The following is a 24,867-nucleotide window of genomic DNA, read 5'->3' on the forward strand; positions in this document are numbered from 1 at the left end:
TCTAAAGTGTTGTTGTTTCCCTAGGTGGCTCCATCCTTGATGTTTTTGTCTTATTTTGCTTTTTATGGTACTGTCGGTCCCACGCTTCATTTAACAATTTGGGTTCAGCACTGACCTAGTCCTGAGAACAGCCTTTTGCTCTTGGTAGGTTTTTCAAAAAATGTGATCAACCTAGTGCCTTTATATCTTAAAGAGTGGTTAGTGTAAAATTTAACTATCGCCTCCATGTCCTCTCCCAACTCAATTCAAATGCACATCCTTTGTGCTGACTCAATGTTTCTGCACATCCTTCTTGCAGAAAGCCTACTGAGGAACAAGAGTGAGAGTTTCTGCAGAAAACCTGGAGCAGCGGTTCTGTGTTTATTCACCTAAAGGAGGAACTTCATCTTTCTCATGCAGGTAACACATTCACAGTCAGCAAGTATTTGAGAGGCTCCTGTTTTGTATTGGAGCCCTGGTGGCTTAGTAGTTAAGAGCTACGGCTGCTAACCAAAAGGTCAGCAGTTTGAATCCACCAACCACCCCTTGGGAACCCTATGGGGCAATTCTACTTTGTTCTATAGGGTTGCTATGAGCCAGAATTGACTCGATGGCAATGGGTTTGTTTGTACTAGACGCTGTGCTTGGCTCTCCCAAAAGAGTATGAAAAAAGGCAGGTGGAGGGGCACTGAGACATCAGAAAGTATGAATCTTTGAAATGGGCAAGGAATGACCTGAGTTTTAATTCTCCAGCACTAATGAAGACTTTCAGCATTTGATGATTTGCTTTGCAAAAAAAGAAAAAAAAAATGCAACTGAAGTATCTCTTTTTATTCCTCACGCCCCCCTTCTTAGCCATGGAGCCTCTGCACAGTATGTCATTGTAAAACCCTAGGACTATTTCAGCATTTATTATTTATATTTCGGTATTTGAAAATTTCACAGGCATTTTAAGTCTCCTAAGTATCAAATTTTCTGTTTATATTAGCATTCCCTTCCCTTAAACCCCTGTCTTCTGGGCCAAATTCTATGAGGCTTTTTCCCGTCTCCTTGACTACTACCTATTGAAAGGTTAAGTCTGGTAGACACAAACCAGCTACTTTTTTCTTCATATTATCAAAATACGAACACACTCCAAAAACATCTACCACATATTTCACAGAAATGGTTGCCAGTGAGAAAATTTTTAAAAAGAAAATATTGGTCTGTATTAGAATAATTTTGTACTTTAAATGGTGTTAGGAAACTGGTGAAAAGTTAAATGAATTCTACTCCATGTGTTTTATTCATCTCTAGTTACAGAAGTACATTTGTTACTTAAGATCAGGAAGAAAAGATAAATAGAGTTCACCAATAGGGAACAGGACTTTGATGATTTCAGTCGCTGGAACACTTCTGCCAGAGCCGTTATGAGCTCTAATAATAAGCATGCAACTTATACTTTTCCCTTTGTAATTTCCTCAAAAATTATTTACTATTCTACTCAATGTTTAGCTAAAGCTTTTTTTCTTAATGCAGCCTGCTATATTAAATTAAAAACATTTCAACCAATTTCAGAACCATTCTACATGAAAAGAAAAATATACAGCTTCGACAGGCTAGTATTTACAAGGAAGAAAAGGTCTTAGAAAGTTATTTTTCTCCATCTTTCGTATTAAGCAATTACCGTGTTTTGCCAAACTAAACATCTTGTGAAGATCTTTACAAAATAGCTTTGTAGTAAGGCACTAATATCATATTTTGCTTTATGTGAAAAAGATGGTTCAACTTATTGGTTGGAAGGTTATATTAAAGCATCACGATATATGTGACATGTAATTCAGTATAATACAAATCCATATGGAAATCCCTCCCTCCCCTGGCCCCCGGCTTCTGTTGCTAGACAGACCAAAGTAACTTCTAACGTGATTCTCCTGGTGCCTACATTTTAGAAAGGCTCCAATAAATTCCAGTTAGTATTTTTGTTGAGAGTCCCAGGTGCATACACACACACACAAGATTGTTATTGTTTTTACTTCATTTATAATCATATTTTTCTTATCTAATCACTCATAATGTTTAAGTAATAAATATCAGCAGTACGGTTTGTCACTTGAAGTAATCTGGGAAACATGAAGATTTTCAGAAAGAATGGCAAATATCATCTGTGCCTTCTTGGAGGAATGAAGGATTCTTCTTTCTGAAATAGCATAGGCAGGGATCAGGTATCTTATGTCACTTCATCCATTGTGCCCGGCAGTGTACTATGCTGACTATTAATATAGAAAAATATACATTTTATGAATGAACAAACCTGTTGTACTAGGTTGGGGTGATATAGGGTAACTTTCGCCATCAAATACAATTTGTTTTTTTAATCAATAAAAATGATTTCTTGGAATAAAATCGTCATCATTTTAATCTAAGACTAGCTTATTAAAACTTGTTTGCAGCCTGGGTTAAACAAAGATGCTTATCAATATAAATAATAATGATTAAGTTCCTTCAGATGTGGGCAGTTAGATGCTCTCTAATCAATGGCAGTTTTATCTTCTTTTTCTATATATTAAGATTAAATTGCAAGTAAATTAAGTCGTGCACTTGTAATCTTTTCTTGGGATATTTGTGTGTGTCTGCCACACGCACCTAAAATTTTATCTAGATAATAGCTCTCCAAAAAATCAATGGAAACGTAGATATTATCTCAATTCTCATAAAATCTATCCTGCTCCTATTTTGAAAGAGAATATAACCTGCAAGACTCACTTGTATTACTTTAAGTACTAAAGAAAGTATTTTATGCTGAATTTACCTGGTTACCCATCCATACTTGAAACACCCTGGGGAAGTTAGCTCAGCAAATTGGGTAGATCAGTTTTGGCTGGCCTTTGTTGATCTAGCCATTTCATAATTTTATTACTGCCAGCTTGATTTTAATTTGAACTGAATCTTTCAACATATGAAAGCAAGTCATACTTATTTTAAAATGAATTACTGGGTGACTCATTGATGAAATATTCTGGATATTCTAGAAACATCACTGGATGATTTAATAGACTGAACGAAGGTATATACAGAGGGTAAATTTATTGTGCCTACTTAATATGCAACATATGACCCCATAACTCTCCGTATACAACTCCTGGGCTGGTTTTATCTTACCTCCAATGCTGGACATTCTGGAGGAGTCTTGATGAGAGCTGGATTTATTGCGGTTTTGATTTTTCCGCTTGTTGGCTGCTCTCACAGATCGAAGAAGGACCTCACTTGCCTTGAAGAAGGCCACCATGAATGGTTGTTTTGACTGAGGCCCATGTCTTCCCACAAGACCAGCAGATTTTACGTTTATACTGCGTCCTAGAACATAATGCACAGGCACTTAGTTTATAAAAAAAGACATAAAGTTTACCTAACATGAATGAATTCTGAGGGTACTTTGAAAAGGAGAAAGTTTTAAAACATTATCAGAACATTTCCCTTACAGGCCAAAGATTCTTATAAATATTGATGGTTTACTATTACAGATGATCCAGGCTTGGTTTTTCGTTTGTCTCATTCTTCTAGCACAGAACACCCTCTGACTGCCTTCACTAACTGATATCTTCTCAGGCCTTGAAGTCAGCAATAATAAAAATGAAAAACTTAACTAACATCAGGCTGGAAATCTTCACATTCAATAAGAATTTCAAGAGAATATTAACTATGGGCTTTTCTGCATCAAATGACCTATAATTTCACTCTACGTGATAAAAGCTGAGTGCCTAGTGGGGTGTTTCACCTTTCTCCACCTATTTCAAGCAGTACAAGTGTTAATGAGTGCTGATAGCCTTCCCTCCTTCACCTCTGGCAAATGCCCAGCAAACTTTACAAAGCTTTTACTTTAAGCTCCTCAGGATCCTTCTAGAAGCCCAGTCTGGAGAGAGAGGTTTATTTTAAACTCAAGCTCATTCTCTTGAAGTTACCATGGAAATTTCACAGTCCCTTCCTCTTTTGGGGTCCTAGTGGCACAGTAGTTAAGATCCTGGTGTGCTAACCAAAAGACTGGCAGTTCGAATCCACCATCTGCTCCTTGGAAACCCTGTGGGGTAGCTCTACTCTGTCCTGAAGGGTCACTCTGAATCATAATGGACTCAACAGCAATGGGCTTGGTTTTTGTTTGTTTGTTTCTTCCCCTTTTAGTTTTGATAGTGTTGTACTTAAAGGATTTCAGAAGATTCAAACCAAACCTGAGGCCTGTCAGAAAGAAGAAAAATCCCAGGTGAGTTTGGAGACTCACCTTTGCAGTAAGCCATGCCCCAGGCTCTGGCCTGCGCTTGCGGTTGTGGTTGTGCATCAGGGAAGAGGGAGCTCAGTTAGGGCCTGTGTAGGAACGTGTTAGATGCCAGGGTATCCTAGGGCCTAGAAGTGGATGTTGATAAAGTACTTTTCTCACGGGTGTGACAATAATAATTATAATAATGGCAAATAATATGTTTGGGGTTCTTGCTATGTATGTGCGGAACATTTTTCTAAGTGGTTTACGTACATTATTTGATTCCACAAATACCCTAGGAGTTAGGTATTATTATCTTCCCCTCTTACAATTTACTCTTGTTAGATAATATAAAATAATTATCTGTGAGAATAAATACAATATAAAACTATCTCTATTAAACTATTGACTTTGATATGTGGTTGCATCAAAATCACCCAAAGAGAATGAGCTATTTAGCCTTAAGTTGTAAAGGTAGCTGAAAATTATTCAAAATCCATGGAAACTTTCTACTCTGGATACAGAAGTTACCAAATTTTAAGAGTAATATATAATGTAGTTTGAAATATGTGCATGATTGACTCCGGCTTGCCCCGTGAGAGATGTCCATGTTTTCTTAAAATATTTATTTAGTAAAGACTGTGGAGCAACCTCAGTCCATTATAAGATCTGACCCACCTTAGAAGAAAGAAAAGGAAAACAAGTTCCTGAGACAGCATTTTAGCAAATAAACCCTTGCTCTTAACAGAATTTATTTTGGCAGCATAAACACATTTGTGTATACTTGTATTGTACAGAGACCTTCTGCCATCAGAAAATGAGACCGTGTCATATGAGGCTGTGCAGCTGTTGGGAGGGACAGAGAAGTCCTTTAAATGTGGAGGTATTGGTAAAAAAAAAAAAAAAATTGTGTACACTAATCCAGTCACTATCAGTATCCTCAACAATTGTTCTACAACATACACAACATATTGGGTTCCTACAAAGATTAAAAGACCACTACTCTCAGTCCTACCAGAGAAAAAACTTATAAATAATCAAAGTAGTAAACCTTAAACAAATAAGCATATAGTTTTCTCTTTTAAATGCAGACTTATAGTGGCTTTATGCCAGAGTCTATATTTCTCAGAAAAACTCTATCACTGGCATAAATGAAAGAGGCAGTTTGATTTGTGGTCAGTGCAGTTTCCATTCTACTTCCACCGTAACAAATGTATTAATTCAGCTCAGACTTCCTCCTTCTGGCAGCCCTTTTGCTGTAAAAAGAGAAATTAGACGTTCCAGCCAAATACCATACCTTGAACTGACCCACTTCAATACATAAACACTTTTACAACATGTTTATTCAGGTGTAGCACTTGAAATTGGTTTAAGATGTTTCCAGTGACAGAGAGCTCAGCAAAAGAAAAAAAAAAAAAAAAAGAACTGAGAAACTTAACTATTATGGAATAGAATAACTGGCAATCTGTTCTTCAAGTTTTTTTTTCCAATCTCAGAGTACAGCATAAAGGGTATTTGTTGAAGCTTTTATTTTGATTTTTTAATGGAGTGTTAATTTAACAGGAACTAAATTTTTACTTGTATACATTGATGAGTGTAGAAATCATATTTAATATATGATCTTTCTAATGCTGAAATAAGTTGGCACAAGATGTTCACCAATGGAATACAGTAAAATCAGTTCTCCATTCATTAGAACACACACTGACCCTTTTAGAGTTAAATAAGCACTTAACACAAAGTTCCAAGTTTCCTTTGGTTTGCATGAGGGTTTCTTTTGTTATTATTCCAAAGACTTTGAATATTTTAATTTTTATCTATGGAGAAATAATACTTCCCTGAAGATTTATGTTCTGAAAACTGCAAAGATGTGTGTCTGTTACAAATATGGGCTTCTTAGACTTTACAAAGGTGGATATTGTATGTGAAGCAAAGTACCCTTCAAACCAACGTGAACTCCCTTTAAAATAACTTTTAATATTATTAAGTTTCCTCTTGGTTTCCTTTTTCCTTCAGCAATGAGGTGACTATTAAGATTCCATAAGTTAATGCTTGCTCAGTTACCCTTGGTTTTGAGCTATACCATAGCAGCATTAACTATTTGACCAACTCCTCCAGACACAATATATCTACACTGATTATATTGACTAAACTTTCTGAATGTCTGAACAGTTGCTTTTGTAGGAAATGCCATTGGGAAGCCAGACTATATTGTGTGCATTGGAAAATAATAAAGATTTTATAAAATTCATTGAATACATTAAATTTTACTGCTAAATGTATGGTATTTTTAAAATGTTACAAATATGTAAATACAGAAGCCTACCTAAAGCATTTTGATTTAAGAAAAATACATTTACGTTTTTATCACTGTGGATTCTATTTTTAAAGCTGATACTTTTTTTTTCTTTTTACATTCTAATACACTAATGTTTTAGAGAAGTTTTAGGTTTACAGAAAAATTGTACAGAAAGTACAGGCAGTTCTCATATATGCCTCCGTGTCTCTGCACACAGTTTCCCTTATTACTAACATCTTGCATTAGTGTGGGACTTTGGTTATAGCTGATGAACTGGTATCAATACACTATTATTAACTGAAGTTCGTAGTTTGCTCTAAGGTTCACTCTTTGTGCTACACAGCTCTATGAGTGTTTAACAAATGTGTAATGTCATATATTCACCATTGCAGAATAGATTTGCTGCCATTAAAATGTCCTGTGTGCTGCCACCTATTCTCTCCTTCCTCCTCCCCCTGAACCCCTGGGAACCATTGATCTTTGTATGGTCTCTATAGTTTTATCTTTTCCAGAATGACAAGTAGTTCAAATCATACAGAACGGAACTTTTTCAAACTGGCTTCTTTCATTTAGCAATATGCATTTATGATTCCTCTGTGTCTTTTTCATAGTTTGAGAGATACTTTTTTAAGCAGTTTCTAATTCAAATATAGACTGATAGATGATAAATAGGTAGGTAGGCAGATAGATTGATAGATGATGATAGATAGATAGATGATAGACAGATGATAGATTAGATAGATAGATGATAGAGAGATAGAGAGATAGATGATAGATAGATACATGATAGATAGATATAGATAGATGATAGATAGATAGATGATAGATAGATGATAGATAGATGATAGATAGATAGATAGATAGACAGACAGACAGACAGACAGACAGACAGACAGACAGACAGATAGATAGATAGATAGATAGATAGATAGATGATAGACAGAGAATCGAATATATCATGAAAATAAAAATGTGGTGGGGTAATGGAAAAAATATTAAAATAAAAGGGTGATGAGAACACCAGCTTCATCCCAAGCTTAGTCATTTTAGGATTCAGTTACATTTAGGCATGCCTAGGATGTTGGTAGGTTTAATTCACCAATCATATGTTTGTATAAGATGGTGCCACCTCTTGGGAATGAACTCCTCCTAAGCAAAAGATGAATCCTTAAAGCGTAGATTCGGAACAACACCCAGCAAGAAGAGGAAAGCAATGGTTTTGAAAAGGTAACTCAGGGTTACTTCTAGTGCAGCTCCAATGGCTGCATGATTAACTCCTAGAGAACAAAAAGGATTCAAGGTAAATAGAACTGATTTCACACAGTCCCTGTAAAATGCTGGGAGGGCAAGGTGGCATTACTTTGGGACTTAGTTAACAGAGTGTGAAACAATATGGTGGAAAAAGGATCTCCCTAAATCAGAGGAGTGGCTTCAGAGCAGCTCCACATTGGTACAGGAGTGCAGCAGCAGTACGTAGTGCCAAGATTATCTCCTGCACCGGTGGAAGCATCAGCATTGGCGTTGGAGAGTAGTAGCAGCTTGAAGGTAGGCAGAGTAGCACTCTAATGGCATTTAGAGTTTTAAGGTGCACCAACAACTTGGTTTAACTGTGGAATTCTTGACTTCCATGCAGGAAAGCCAGGCCTGATTCCTGGCCAGTGCATCCCATGCACAGCAATAGTGTGTTGCTATGATGCTGAACCCATTTTAGAGGAGCTCCCAGACCAAGATGAACTAGGAAGAAAGGTCTGACAATTTAATTCCAACAATCAGCCATTGAAAACCCTATGGATCACAATGGTCCAGTCTGCAACCCATCATGGGGATAGCACAAGACCAGGCAACATTCCAGTCTCTTGTGCACGGGGTTGCCCTGAGTCAGAGGCCGACTGGATGGCAGCTTAAAACAACAACTGTAGCAAAGCAATAAACAGTGCCAGTGTTGGGATCAAGTAGCTCTGAAAGCAAAAAGACAATTCTTTTGCTTAGTATACATGTCTTGATGTTGTACACTAGGAAGACAGTAGGAATAAGATCTGCTAAGTGGGTGGGGTGATAACAGGAGAGGAAGACAAACTTGGTTGTTCAGAGGAGTCATTCAAGCTTAAATACATCTATAGGGAAAGGGGAGGTGAGGAAATAGGGGAAAAGATACAGGAAAGTTTCTTCGAAGGATGTCCAGTAACTTCACTGATGGTGGCTAGACCCAAAGAAACATTGTTGCGCCCAACTCTACCGGGCTTGTGTAAATGAAAGGGGTAATGGGAACAAATACAGGAGTCTAGAGTTTGGTATTGGCAGAGGTATTGTCTTTTTTCGCTTACACAAACAATACCCATTAAATCTTTGCATGTGACAAACTGTTTTAAAGCAATTCATAATTTGACCATCTTGTTTTCAATCTCAAAATTATTGTGCAGGTACAGAGAGAAGAGAAACAGTTTGAGCACTAAACATATGGACATATTATTTCTCAGTTTTGTAATTACAGAGTGAATAAAGATAGGCTTGGAGCGATATCTTTTAAAGAAATGATTATTCTCTTAGCACAGAAATCAAGAGTGAAGTGTGAAAAGCCTACTCAATTTTACCATAATTGAGCCTAGAGATTCAAGACATGTTGGTCTGCTGCGCTGATCCTTATGATTTTGTGTACGCACTGGAGTTAGGGTATTGTATTCACATCTGCTTAAGGATAAAACTTGTTCTAATTTAGAGGGACAGTGAAGGTAGGCTGGTAAACCAACAATCCATTCCAAACTCACTGGTTTTATATTTCAGAACATTCCTTTTGGAAAATGTTACTTTCAAAAGGTTTATTTCTTTAAAAAAAAAAAAAAAAGAAAGTTATTAAAGGAGACTCTGACATAAAACAGCTCTTTAGAGATGTGTTGATGTTATAAGAATAAGTGGTTCCAAATATGAGCATTTAGTCTCCCTCCAGGATACACAGTTTGAAAAACATTCATTTGAGGATTTATCAGACTAAACGTTGATATCGCTCTGAGATGTTAATATAAATTGGAGTTTGTTTCTTTCTCCTATAAACCCACAGTAATGGACTGCTTAACCCAAAACACCTGTGATGCAATTTGTGCATAAACTACCTTTCCTTCATTTCAAAAAGACTCTCACAGCATCCTTTGTGGACACAGAAGACACATTAGTGCGTTGCTTCTGATCCACGTACCTACCTGACCTTTACTAATTTTCGATCTGTGATTAAATTTGATTTGGTGGTTCTTACATTATGAGTTCTGTGGCTCCATATTATACTGGAATTGTACCCTTTTAGAAACTGATGACTTAAAATGTGCAGAATTCTCTACTTAGTGTTATAGACTAAATAATTTTTATATCAGATTTTAAGGAATGTGAGTAAAGATAGGATTTTGTCTACTTAAATTCTGTATACATTTAACTCAATGTAGTCTGAAATGAAACACATTGTAATCTATTTATTATACGTTGATAAAAAAAATTTACCTCCTTTCTAGTTTTATATTGGAAACACAGGTTTGTTGCCTGACACAAGCATACAGATGTGAAGTATCACAAACAGAATTTAACATTCATGCTCAGAACTAACCTCATTTTTTAAGATGGTTTATGTAGCCTTATAAACTTGAACAAAAACAAGGAAAAGTTGGTATTTTAAACTACTTCAGAGATACTGGAAACTCATAGTAAAGTGATATTGTAAAAATTATTCTGTACTTTAGAGTGCAAAGTGGTAATTTTTGAGTGATTCTTCATTTTAATTCTAGAGGTCTGTTTAGTAAACCAGGGTTTTCATGCAATGCCTTTGCTAGATCTTCTCATTCTCTTCTTTATGAGAATTATTTTAAAATAACACATTGCTATGTATTGCTTATCTCGACGGCACTGGGTTTGTGTATTGCTTATATACAATTATACATTAAATATTAAAATGTACCCAAACAGCGAAGAAAGAGACAGATTCAATAATATGTGAACAAGTATAGGAGATTTGTGATTGATAAGGAGAAAAGACACATTGAAGACATGAAATTCATGGAGGACAATTGGGAACTGTGTCTTGACATTGCTGATAGGAACTGTGAATCGAGAGTTATCTGTGGATAAGGAATGTGGTCACAATTCCCGGTAACGTGGCAGTGGAAGAAATCCATTTTCCTTTATGACTAGCGTGGGGGAGGGGTAGAGAGGTTTAAAGGGGGAAGAGATTTTTTTTTTTAAAGTGAAATTTTTTTCTAAAAATTGTGCAAATGAGATTATAACGCCCTACGGTTTGAGAAAGTGATGATAATTAGAGAACAAAATGGAAATATTTGGTCTGAAAAATTGGCACGATGGCTAAAAGAGTGACGGGGAAAAAATGCAAACAGTTGAAAAATGAAGCTCTCGAGACCCCAGGAATGAGAGCCTGGGGAAAAAAAGGTTGAGGACCGTAAAGGAGCAGACCAGAGGTTTGTGTTAGATGTGGAAGCTTCCCAGAATGCTCAAATGTTTTTTTTTTAATCGCACTGAGGGTGGTACTGGGTTGACGGAAAATGATTAGTTTCCTTTCATGGGACTTCAGCCTGAAATGAGGAGGCTTACTGTCTCAGCCACAGCAAGCCCAAAAAATGCATTTTTACTTGGGTCCTATTTTCAGCTAGTGGAAATATGAATCTCATGCTAAGAATTGTAGTGTACCTTCACATAAACTCTTATTTTTTAATAGCTCTTGTCTTTAAATATAGCACCTTTCCCCTGAGGCCCTAAGTGCTTTACAGACCTCATCTGTCATGTGCCCCTAAGAGATAGGTTAGCAGTTGGTCTTATAGCCCTCATTATTTTAAGAAAGCAGAAACATTCTTTTCACAAAACCATGGGGATAGTGAATTATTTTTAGTCCTTTTTCCAGTTATTATGTGACTTTACAAAAAAAATAAAAAAGCATAGACATACACACACACACATGATTTTTTCTTTTAAAAGCATGGTAGATTTAAATAAAACTGAAATGAAGCAAAGTTTCAGCAAAAGGTCTTTCAAAACTATTTCTGTGCTTTATGATATCAATGAAGAAAAGCTTTTAGGCCTCAAACCCTTCTTAGTTTGTTCCATACCATGAAATTAATTTAATACTCTGCATTTTATCTACAGCAAGTGAAAGTGATCTTTGAAATGCACTTAACATAGTTATTTGGGAAATTTATCAGTATCTGAAGGAAACATTCTTCTTTACCAGCTTATGATGTATTATTTAAAAAAAAAAATTGTTATCATAAAGAAAAAGATGGTTCCTTAAATATTTGACTTTCCCTTTCAACTTGATACATGAACCTGTGAGATAATCATTAGCTACTTCAAGATCTTAAGAATCGTCCAGTACCACCAAACTGAAAAAAAAAATAAATTAGTTTTGACAGCTAATAAGAAGAAAGAGTAAAAAGAAGACTAAGATATTTTCTAAATATGCAGTGGAGAACTGATACTGAGATACCTAATATAATATCCATAACAACTGTCTATTTTTTTACCCAAAATAAAACGTAGAGTTAAGTAAGATCTTAGAAACTCAATTCTTCCCTTCCTTATGAAGGTTGGATCACACACAAAGCACTCTTTGGAGTGAAGAGAAGCTGAACTTTTCTTCACCAGTTGCCTATGTCTCTTCAGCTATGATGAGAATATAAACTAGCCTGCCTCACATGGGGGTAGCTCTCACACCCCATGGTCCCACTGAGCATAAGCACCCTTCTGAGCTGTCTACATGCACAACAGTAGCTGGGTTTCAAGAATGTGTTTGCCTTTTATCAGTCGGGGTCAGCAGCAGCATCTGACCTCATAGCATAAATAGAAATTTCATATTTCTATCATAATATATGAATATAGGATATTCATGTAATGAATATGAGTATGTTGCTGTTTTGTGTGCTGTGAGTTGATCCCGACTCATAGCTACTCCATAGGACAGAGTAGAACTCCCCCATAGGGTTTCCTTAGACTTAAAGCCCTCTTGGTGCAGTGGTTAAGAGCTATGGCATGCTATGGCTGCTAACTTAAAGGTCAGCAGTTTGAATCCACCAAGCACTTCTTGAAAACCGTATGGGGCAGTTCTGCTCTGTCCTATAAGGTCACTATGAGTCGGAATCAACTCCACAGCAATGGGTTAATCTTTATGGTAGCAGGTTGTCAGGTCTTTTATTCTGTGGAGCCGCTGGTGGGTTCAAACTGCTGACCTTTTAGTTAGCAGCTGAATGCTTTACCATTGTGCCACCAGAGCTCCTTGAATATGAGTATGCAATATATGAAACTGAATATATGAATACAGAATAACACAATATCCTATATTGTGTTACTTCAGAGAGAGAAATCAGGTGAAGAATACCTCTGTGTGTAAACATAACTAGTATACAAGAGTAATAAGAAGGGACCAGGGAAACTGGGGATTGAGATGGTTAGCCAGTTCAATACTCCTGAACTTAAGACGGAAGCAACAGCTGCCAACTATTGAAACTAGGGGTTTTACCATTTGATTTATATGCATCATTTTATTTACTCCTCACAACAAGGCAACTGTTACATTTTAAAAATTATTAAAACGAGGCTCAGAACAGTCAAATTTTTAACTCAGCCCTGTCACCCCTAAAATGGTAGGCTTTTCCTTTTAAGTACACAGTGTTCCTCTTTATTAGGGATTGGTTAGAACTGATGCTTTTGTTTTGACTCTCTACATAAAAGCTTTTCACCTTAGGGTAACTGGAGGAAAACCATCCATCTCATATTTCTGTCAGTGGCACACACGCTGTGGCTGCCAAGAACAATGTTATAAGTGCCATAACAAGTTCAAGATCGGACTTTACTAAGTAGAAAGATAAGGACACAACTTTCCTTATCAGCCATGAGAAGGCAGCATGTTTCTTGAGTTTCTACTCCATTTGAATTGAAAATTCTCACACTATAGAGAAATTAGTATGTATTTCTAAGGAGCTGAGATATGTAATTTTCTCTATCAATGTAAAAAAATGTATTTCCCTATAATTTCAAATTTTAACTCTCACTTGTGATACATATTTTTTGCCTTTGGTTGTTAGTTGCTTTTTTTGTGTGTGTGTGCTTGTTTGTTTTAGTTTTGGTTTTGGTTTTCCTCTTCTCCCTGCGAGTTTATATCAGATATGCCAATGTACAACTCTCAGCAGCATAGAACCACAGCTACTGCTCATGCCTTATAGTGACTAAATGTTCATTTGTCTTCCCACTTGGGAACTCTGCTTCGGATGCAAATACCAGTGCTGCTGCCATTGAGTCGATTCCAACCCATAGCAACCTAATAGGACAAAGTAGAACAGCCCCAGAGAGTTTCCAAGGAGCACCTGGTAGATTCGAACTGCCAACCTTTTGGTTAGCAGCCGTAGCACTTAACCGCTATGCCACCAGGGTTTCCACCAGTCCTGCTATTTATTATGTTTAAATACATCTTTGAGGGATATATACCAGCAATAAGTTAAACAGAGTAGAAAGAAGAGAGAAGACAGGGGGAACACCAGTATATGATGAGAAAAAGAGTGTTTCGTATTTTTGTGGTCCTAAATTGATATTACCATAAAATATTTACCCCTCAGATCATTGGTTAACCAAAGTTAGGCTCTAGAATAAGGACTATAACAATAAAAACTGACACTGGCATTTGTTTGGCAAGATTGGTGCCCCTTGGTTACTGTTCTGAATTAGAGAAAATAAAAAACAGAAATGCAGATGCAGCCAAACACTTCCACATCCCTTTTCATTAAGGACAATCTAAAAAAATGGTAAAATGCATCTTTCACCAGATAATGAACCAAAACTAAGTCAGTTTATCACTGCTTACTTTAAGTCATTCATTTCAAAACTCTATTTCATGTTTGTTTTTACTTGAGTTGTGATGCTTAACTTTGAAAAAGGAAATTATGTTTACCACGTGGCTCTCATTCAACTATAAATATACTCTAAATTAAAACAGAGGAGACTATTTTTCAAACCTAGTTTTTTAAATGTGTACAGGATGGACATGGTAAAATAGCAAATTCAAGTTTTTCGGTTTATTACTGAATATATTTTATAATCAACATCTTTAAAAAGAAAAATCATTTTCTCTCTCTGACTCATTAGAAAGAGCATTAAAAAACTAAACTGGGATATTAAGGGCCCATTTCATAGTCCTAGTGCGGAAAAATACAATGTATATATCAAAAATAGATTCAAACTCTCCGCCCCTCAGGTCAATGCCGACTCAGAGCGACTCTATAAGACAGAGTAGAACTGCCCCATAGGGTTTCCAAGGAGTGGCTGGTGGGTTCAAGCTGCTGACCTTTTGGTTAGCAGCTGAGCTCTTAACCACTACGCCACGAGGTCTCCAAAAATAAAAATAAAAAAAATAGATATATTTAAAAAGAATTCAGAAAACATGATTCTTAATCTTCAACAGACGTGTAAATTATATTCAAGCAATTTTGTTCAATACATGAGATCTTTAAAAAGGCAATCAGGTTCACACAATTAAGCTCTGTTTGTAGAGACAAAATCAAACTCACGCACAATGACAAATACTAACACGTTTTTATTGGCAGAGATTTTTCTTTTTGATATTTTGATAGTATACTAGAAAACATAGATTTCATACTGACTTTTTGCCTCCACTGGAGGGAAAAAAAGTTTTGGCAACTGCCTGCTTGACTAGCCTCATGAGTTTGCAGCTTCCTGGTTTAAACTAGAAACTAAATACCAGTTGTATTATTAAAATAAAAGGCGGGGGGTGGGGGTAGGAGGAACATGTAAGGATTCCATGCTGTGGTGTATGGCTGAGGGACTGTGAAAAAAAGAAAGAGAGAAAACAAGGGGAAGGAGCCTATCAGAATACATTAGTGAGCAACATAGGGCACAAAGGAAGGGGAAGCTTCGTTATCAAATTCAAAATAAAGAAACTAAATTTGACTAAATTTAATTACATGGTGAGGTTTATGACTAGAAGAAAAAAAGACACCTTTTCTTGTTTTCAGTTTATGAACTTGTCAAATTAACTGTAATTGTTTAAGGGAGTAAGAAGTTATTGAAGTAGGTAGATTTAGAAAACAAACACACGGTACAAATGTCATTACCTTTTATTGGTTAGGCCAAAATCAAACTTCAGACAGAAAATATAAAAACCCAAAGGCGATTCCCAACAGATCCAACATAAAGTTCATTTCTGTCCCATAACAATCATTTATAATAATATTGTTTTATTTAGGAATAATAAAAATAGATATTTTTCAATATGGAATGAGTACAAAATTTTACAAAGTATGTGAGAGGGATATTATATTACCAGTCTGGATCTGAAAACAAATCGTTTTTTGATTCATGGGCAAAATTCTTAAAATTTATAGGCCTCAACTTATCTATAAAATGGGATAGTAATAGTAAAGATAAAGTAGAAATTCCACTTGAAGAGTTTAGCAAAATGCCTGGCTCTTAGTAAGCTCTCAGTAAAGGTTAGTTTCTATTAGTGTTATTTTTATTATCTCAATTGAAAATCAGAGCAAACATATGGTTTGAATACTTACTAAAATAAATTAAAGATGGACCTAGAGGCTCTGGAGCCTATGGCCCTGAGTTGCTCTTCAGGCCTTGAATGGAAACTATCCCCTGAAGACACCTTTAAACTAACAGTCTAGGTCAAAAAGTAAAGATTGTTATCATTGAGTATTGTGTCCTTTTATATATATATATAAAACCAAGCGGTCAACAGCTCTTTTAAAGCATAGATGAGACAGTTAGAGGGCAGAGAATTGAAATTAATAGGAGTGAAACAACTAGAACACAAGTAACGAGAATGTTGACACAATGTGAAGAAAATAACCAACGTCACTGATCATTATGTCTAGAAATTGTGGGAGTGGGTTTTGCTGTGTATATTTTCACCAAAAATAAAATATTAAAACAAAAAAAAAGATGTACCTAGAGAGTAAAATCTTAGCATGGAAAAATAATGGATATTATTAAAGTATTGTATAAATTGAGGTATAAGAAAGACTAAATTTGTGTAGACAGGAAATAAATTTCAATATAGAGAGACCTTGAAAATACATGAAGTATAGTTTATGAAATTCTTACCTGCCTAATAAGAGAATTATATAAGATTGTGGGTTGAACAAAGTAGAAATTTAACAGTGTTCCAATACGTATGCTTAGTTACTCTAGCCATGAAAGGTATAGTGATGATTTTGCTCATTTTTACGCAGGGCGCAAATGGCAAAAGACTAAAGCATACGGGAAAGATTTATGTTCTTTGATGTGCTTTAAGACATTACACGCGTTAGAAGCCCCATGGGGCACAGCTTACATGGGTTTGGAAAATTAACAAATACTGATTTTAAGCCCCGAGAGAAATGTATCTCATACTTCTTTGCAGTAGAAATCTAGTCATTTCACCATAAAGGCACAGGAATTTTTTTCAGTGGAGACTTTTCTGAAACATTCACATTAAAATGACCAATGCGGTTGTTTGTTTTGGCCGTCTTTTAAATATCTCTCCAAAGTTTTATTTATATAAATTATGATTTTCAGAAACTAGTGCATTGCCATAGATTAATTTATGTTTTTGTATTATTAAAATTGCATAGAAATATGATAGAAACAGAAGCCATTCTAATGTTCTGGAATAATCTGAGTAAGTTTTATTTTTGTTGGAAACCGTGGTGGTATAGTAGTTAAGAGCTACGGCTGCTAACCAAAAGGCCGCAGTTCAAATCCACCAGGTGGTCCTTGGAAAATCTATGGAGCAGTTCTACTCTATCCTGTAGGGTCGCTATGAGTTGGAATTGACTTGACGGCAGTGGGTCTTTTTATTTTTGTTATGATATTGAAAAATGTATTGTGGCACTCAAAGTAAAAGAAAAAACCCTGTTAAATGTGTAATAAGAGATCTCTAGAAACCTCAGTAATTATAGATTTTCAGCTATGAATTTATATATCTGATCCTTCACAATTTCATGAGAATATGTTCACACCCACATACTCCTCTGTGTGTGTATCTGCACACATGTGTGCATTCTCTCTTGTAAACACACTCATACCAAAAGAAAATTTATGAGAAGCCTAACCTTCCTTGCTTCCCTCTACCAGTTTCTCCATCTCTGCCTTTATATAATATCTGGGGTTTGGGTTTGAATATAACTACTTAATACCAGTTTTCTTTAAGATGGTACATTCCCATTCAGTGTACCCTCTCTACATGTAGCATTATATATGTATAAAGCTTAGAGGATGAATATATGCTTATGGATTACAGTTGGTTTGCCATTATATGCTACTCTGTAAGGCTGGAAGTGACCCCAAAAATTACCTTAAAAAATTATCTCATGGAATATAATTCTCCCTTGACAAAAGGTCCACGAAATGGTGAATTCTTCTGGTCACATGTGGCTCACTCCAGTACAGTACAAACAATCCCACGGCCATTCACTTCCATTTGTTAGGCACTTTTTCTCTTGTAATAGGCCTTATATCTGCTTTTTTCCCCTTGTACTCGGCCTTAAATCTGCCTTTTTTAAATTAACTTCTAGACTACGGAGAAAAAGAGGCCAACTCCATTTGTTCATTTTATGTCTTCAAGTACTTGGAGATAACTATTCTATCCTCCTAATTTATTCTTACCTAGTCATCAAAAAGTCAAGCAAGTAAGCTCTAATTACCCTTAACATTAAAATAATGCATAAAAAACTACTTCATTTATACTAATATTTACCGAGAACAAATAATAGGATTATTTGTTCCTTCTTCCCTTCAGAGCATGTAGTAAGATATGTGACTCTAGCAACTTCTAGGAGGTACAGACTCTCGTTTATTTATTCGAAACCGATTGTCATCACCATAAATTCAGTGAAAAGGGAGCCATATGGTTTTATGAACAAAAATGACTTAATTGCTGTATAAGATAAAGTTCAGATAAGGCTGGAGAATATTATCAAATCTCCAAATGTTTAAAAGATCCTCTGATAAATGAACATAATTCAACTTTTTGAACTTCGGTAAATAATAATGAAAAACTGTAGTCAAAACAGAAGAGGAAAAGAAAAATATCACCCTTGATCTCTGAATTTCTTCTGCTACTTATTAGCACTATGTCAGCTGATATTCAGATTAACCAGCCCCATAGATCATCTGACCCTTGACACAGATATATAGTCATCTGACAACACAGAGGCTTAATTTGGAGATTTTTCTGAGGTAAAAATGACTAGCTTAGGAAGCCTAAGGATTAACACAACAAATTTATTTAACCAGTTACTTTCGTTCAAAAACAGCACATTCCTGGTCTTTTTAAATATAAGTAGATACTTTTTTATATGAAGAACTTTTCAGCTCTTCCAAACATACTGTCTTATATTTAATTATACGATAAAGGTAAAAGAATATGAAGTTAGCAAATTGTATATTAGTTTAATATATAATGATGAGGACCTTAGGTATAAGCACATATTTTTCTGATGGGAACTATATATTCTAAATATACATATTTATATTAAATATACAGTTCATATATTTTTTCTATACACAGAGAAAAAGTGAGAAATTGGAAGAAAGAGAGAAAGAGAGGAGAGAGAAGTCTTTAAAAGTAAACTATTGAGAACATTGAATTAATTTATCTTGATATTTCAAAAAGGCTGTATAAGATATACATTCTGGGCTGCTGAACACCCAGTATTTCTTTACATTTCTTCCAGCTATAATTTCATACACATCAAACAGCAAGTATTTATTGAGTACCAGTTGCATTCCAAGCCCTGTTTTGTATGGTAAAGGTATAGCAGGGAGCAAGGCAGGCAAGGGCCCTACTCTGGAGAAGTCTTCAAAGATGCCTAAACAAATGAATAAGATAATTTCAGGTACTGATGAATGTCCTAAAGCAAATACCATGGAGGAAAGCTAGAGAATAGAGCCGTTTGGGTAAAGGGTGTGCGTGAGACACTTCAGATAGAACACTCATAGGTCACTTTTCCTGAGTACAAAGGAAAAGGGAACAGCCCTGAGAAGTTCTAGGATGAGAGGTGTCCAAATAGAAAAAGCACCTAGTGTGAAGTCCCTAAAATAAATATAAATGGAGGCCTGCATGTCCACAGCATAGTGACTAAAGCGTGACAGAAGTTACCGAAGAGATAGACAAAGGCTCTATCTCCAAGGGCTTTTTAAACTGTGGTAAGTCATTAGGATTTCACTCCCCTGTGCTGAGAAGGAATTGTAAGGTTTTGAAGAAGAGTTTCTAGAATCTGGTCTACATTTTTAAAAAGGCTCCTCTGGCACTCCATTATTTATGGTTCTAAGAGTTTTTTTTTTTTTTTTTAGATTAGGAAGAGTGAAAAGGTGACTAACAGGAGTGGGCAGGAATCTAGAGGAAAACCAGTAAAGGGTGTATTATGCATGGAAGTAATGTTAAGGCAGAATTTCAAGATGGGAATAGTCACCTGTGTCAACTGGTGTGTCAGTTTTAACACATTAGTCACCAAACCACCAAAAACCAAACCCACTGCCATCAAGTCGATTCCGACTCACAGCGACCCTATAGGATAGAGTAGGATTGTCCCATAGAGTTTCAAAGGAGTGCCTGGCAGATTTGAACTGCTGACCTCTTGGTTAGCAGCCGTAGCACTTAACCACTGCACCACTAGGGTTTCCTATTAGTCACCAGAATAAAGAAATTTTGAGATGATGTGGAGGAAGGGGTATGTCAACAAGAAAAAAAGAAAAACATCTTCCATCAGGGAAATAAAGATTACTCTCATCTAAGCTTCCACAGGAGTCCCTAAATGGTGCAAAGAGTTAATATGCTGGGGACAAACATTTAATGTGCTCAGCTGCTAACAGAAAGACTGGAAGTTTGAGTCCACTTACAGGTGCCTAGGAAGAAAGTCCAGGCGATCTACTTCTGAAAAATTAGCCATTGAAAACCCTATGGAGCACAGGTCTATCCTGACATTCACGGGGTTGCCATGAGTTGGCTTTCACTCCATATCAACTGGTTTGGTATGCACCTACAGATATTTTATATATTTGGCATTTCTTTTATGTTTTGCATAGTTATTAGTTACTTATACATATAATTTTGTTTTTCACAGTTCTTAGTTACTTATTTGTGTAACTTTGAACTCCTTGGAAGCAAGATCAATGTTTCTGTATATCTGTATAAGCTCATGGCACATCTAGCCAGTAGTACTCAACAAATGTTTGTGGAATAAATGAATGAATGTTTGAATTTCTAAAAGCAAAAAAATACTGAAAGAATATGAACACACAGCATTTCAATTAACTCTTATAGTAAACCCTTCAGGCCATTTAAAGGTAAATATTATGGCCCCTATTTTGCCAATAAAGAATACAGAAGTACAGATACGTTGTGACTTGTCTTATGTCACACAGCAATCAGTCAAGATTAAAATTCAGATTTCTTAACGCCTAGTCAAGTTCCCCTTTTGCTAGGTTGCATATTTTATTCTTTAAATTGATGCCTTGTAGACATGAAAGATATTCACTAATAGTAATGGCTGAAATTAATTATTAATTTTTGAATTTAAAATGTCAAGTCCTGAACAAGTTCTCCTTCTTGTATTAATTATTTTTCTCCAGCACCCAAGATGATTCCAGCAATTCAAAAGATGTCATGGAATTTTGGGAAAAAAAAAGTTTTGAACACCATATTTAGAAGATATTGCAGGATATTGGAATTTTAAAGAAAATATCAGTATTTAAATTAATCTAACATAGCAAGGAACAATAGGAATAAAAACTGCCTCAAGGTTGTAGAAACAGAGGTGACTAACCCCATTGTTGTTTATGCAGCTGTGGCAGCTGCTGCTTTCCAGGGATAAACAAAAAATATCACAGATTGAAGAGTAGAGAACTTGGCAAAATCCTGAGGAATTAAAGTTTTAAAATACCCTGTTTCAATTTAATTGCTAAATTTAAAACTTTGTTTTTAATTCTACAGTATTCTGGGTGAAGATAAAAAAAGACTGAATTATTGGAATTTTTAGTAAAGCTATGATAATTTCTAAAAATAGAATACAGCCAACTCTGCTGAACCAACAAGTAGAAGTCCATTGCATTACATCTTTTACACTATAGAAAATACAATTGCTGATTAACAGGGATTTTAATCTGAGAGTGAGGTAACCACTACAATTGTTTTGTTTCCTTGAGTTTCAAGGTCACCTTTGATATTCTTCCAGTCAATCCATATAGTCTTTAACTTCCCAATTCTTTTATGGGAAATGCCGTTTATATAGTGAGGATTTTATATGGTTTGTTAAAAATACCAGTGTGTTATATATTGATCATGTGATAATGCCTTCAGTGCAGCTTGGACCGCCTCCTTTAGTATCATCTGTTCTTGATGATATGCTACGTCCTGAAATAGTTGGACTTTGACCAATTCGTTTTGGTACAGTGGCTCTGTGTATTCCTCCCATCTTCTTTTGATGCATCCTACATAGTTTAGTATTTTCCCCACAGAATCCTCCAATATTGTAACTCGAGGCTTGAATTTTTTCTTCAGTTCTTTCAGCTTGAGAAGTGCTGAGCGTGTTCTTGCCTTTTGATTTCTAACTCCAGGTCTTTTCACATATCATTATAATATTTTACTTTGTCTTCTCGAGCCGCCTTTGAGGTCTCCTGTTCAGCTCTTTTATTCATCATTTCTTCCTTTCATTTTAGCTGCTTTACGTTCAAGAGCAAGTTTCAGAGTCTCTTCTGACATTGATTTTGGTCTTTGCTTTCTTTCCTGTCTTTTTAGTGACCCCTTACTTTCTTCACGTATGATGTCTTTGATGTCATTGCACAACTCATCTGTTCTTTGGTCATTAGTGTTCAACGCATTAAATCTATTCTTGAGATTGTCTCTAAATTCTCTGGTGGGATACACTCAAGGTCAGACTTTGGCTCTTGACGACTTCTAATTTTTTTCAACTTCAACTTGACCTTGCATACTAGCAATTGATGGTCTATTCCATAGTCAGCCCCTGTCCTTGTTCTGACTGATGAAATTGAGCTTTTCTATCAACTCTTTCCACAGATGTAATCAATTTGAGTCTTGTGAATTGCATCTGGTGAGGTCCATATACATAGTCACCGTTTATGTTGTTGAAAAAAAGGTGTTTGCAATGAATAAGTCATTGGTCTTGCAAAATTCTGTTATGCAATCTCCAGCATTATTTCTATTACCAAGGCCATATTTTCCAACTACTACTCCTTCTTCTTTGTTTCCATCTTTCACCTTCCAATCACCAGTAATTATCAATGCATCTTGACTGCATGTTTGATCAATTTCAGACTACAGAAGGTGGTAAAAACTTAGTATTTTTTCACCATATTTATTCACTCAGTATGCTGAGCAAATAATCTGAGAATCTGGACTATATGAAGAAGAATGGGACATCAGGATTAGAGGAAGACTCATTAACCACCTGCCATATGCCGATCACACAACCTGCTTGCTGAAAGTGAAGAAGATTTGAAACACTGATGAAGATCAAAGACCATAGCCTTCAGTATGGATTACACCTCAACATAGAGAAAACAAAAATCCTCACAACTGGACCAATAAACAGCATCAAGATAAATGGAGAAAAGACTGAAGTTGTCAAGGATTTCATTTTACTTGGATCCACAACCAACACCCATGGATGCAGCAGTCAAGAAATCAAACAATGTGTTGAATTGGGCAGATTTGCTGCAAAAAATGTCTTTAAAGTGTTAAAAAGCAAAGATGTCACTTTAAGGACTAAGGTGCACCTGACCCAAGCCATGATGTTTTCAATTGTCTCATATGTATGTGAAACTAGACAATGACTAAGGAAGACCTAAGAAGAGTTGATGCCTTTGAATTATGGTGTTGGTGAAGAATATTGACTATACTGCGGACTGCCAGAAGAACAAACAAAACTATCTTGGAAAAAGTACAGCCAGAATGCTCATTAGAAGCAAGGCTTGGGCTAGACTTCTTCTCACATACTTTGGACATATGATCAAGAGGGATCAGTCCCTGGAGAAGGACACAATGTTTGGTAAAATAGAAAGTCAGCGAAAAAGAGGAAGACCCTTAATGAAATGGATTGACACAGTGGCTGCAACAATGGGCTCAAGCATGACAACGATTGTGAGATGACACAGGACCAGACAGTGTTTTGTTCTGTTCTACATAGGGTCACTATGAGTTGGAATCGACTCACTGTCACCTACAAAAACAACACTGGACACACCTCTTTTCAAAGACATATGAATATTTCCTTTAACCATGTGTTCTATGAACATTAAAAGTCCTGTTTGTAATTCCATCATTTTTGTAAGAAATCATCTTAATGCTTAGGCTTGCTAATGATTTTATTTATTAAGTTATACACTGATAATTTATATTGAGATATAACTAAGATGGAAAATTCTCTTGATAGTAATATGGGCCAACTCTATAATCAAATAGTCCTACGTATTTCCCAACTGAGTAAAAAGAAGCATGTTTTCCTTATTTTCATTGATACAATTAATTATTCCAAAAAATAGCTATATCATTTTTCTAAAAATAAAAAGATTGGACCTCAAGAAAACTACCATGTTAAGTATTGATAACTCAATATTTTTTTGTGCTTATGAATGAATGCCCAATCAATATAAGCATCAACTGAGCATGATGCATATCTCTGGGTGTTCATTTCTATTGGCTTCATACCGTAGATTGGAACATATTTAAAACTTCTATCAAGAATCATTTTTTTCACCAAAGTTATTTACCATGAACCTAGTAACATAATCAGTATACCCTGTGCTGACAACTCAATCAAGAACATACATCAATAATCTTAACATTACTCAGTGAACTATCATTTGTTTATTTAAATTTACCTAAAACTCTCTAAATCATCTGTAAAACTGCCACAATAAAGAACTGGTCCTCAATTAAAGGAGTGACACCCAGAGCTAATGTTAGTTAAAAGTCTAGTCCAATTCAGGATACAAATTTTTATTCCTGTCCTTCCGGGTTCACGGTACTAACAACCTAACTCTGTCCTTATAAATTAATCACTGTTACACTCACTTTATTGATGCTGAGACAGGCAGCCTCAGAGGTCAACCCTTCTAAGAATAACCTATTCTGGTTTATCCTCCTACACAGAGCAGAATAGTCCTCACATTTTTCTGAAATTGTCCTTGACAAGATAACCACAGAACAGGCCATAACTAGCCTTAACTGGTTTTAGCAGGTTTTCAATGCCATCTTTGCACTTTAAGTGACCTATTAGCTCATTAAATACAAAATGCATATAAGCACCCCATCTCTGGATGGAGACTTAACATGATAATGAAGGAAAATTGACCTCTT

At 35.8% G+C, this 24,867-nt stretch overlaps 1 protein-coding gene across 1 annotated transcript in view; it reads right to left on the reverse strand.

The window, feature by feature from the left end:
• BMP5 (bone morphogenetic protein 5) overlaps window positions 1-24,867 on the reverse strand; it is a 141,668-nt gene that overhangs the window by 12,837 nt on the left and 103,964 nt on the right. The window contains exon 4 of the mRNA XM_049894630.1: window positions 3,121-3,315. Coding sequence (XP_049750587.1) covers window positions 3,121-3,315 — 195 coding nt within the window. The remainder of the gene's footprint in view (window positions 1-3,120; window positions 3,316-24,867) is intronic.

Source organism: Elephas maximus, chromosome 1 (genome assembly GCF_024166365.1).
Source record: "Elephas maximus indicus isolate mEleMax1 chromosome 1, mEleMax1 primary haplotype, whole genome shotgun sequence".
Lineage (NCBI taxonomy): Eukaryota > Metazoa > Chordata > Mammalia > Proboscidea > Elephantidae > Elephas > Elephas maximus.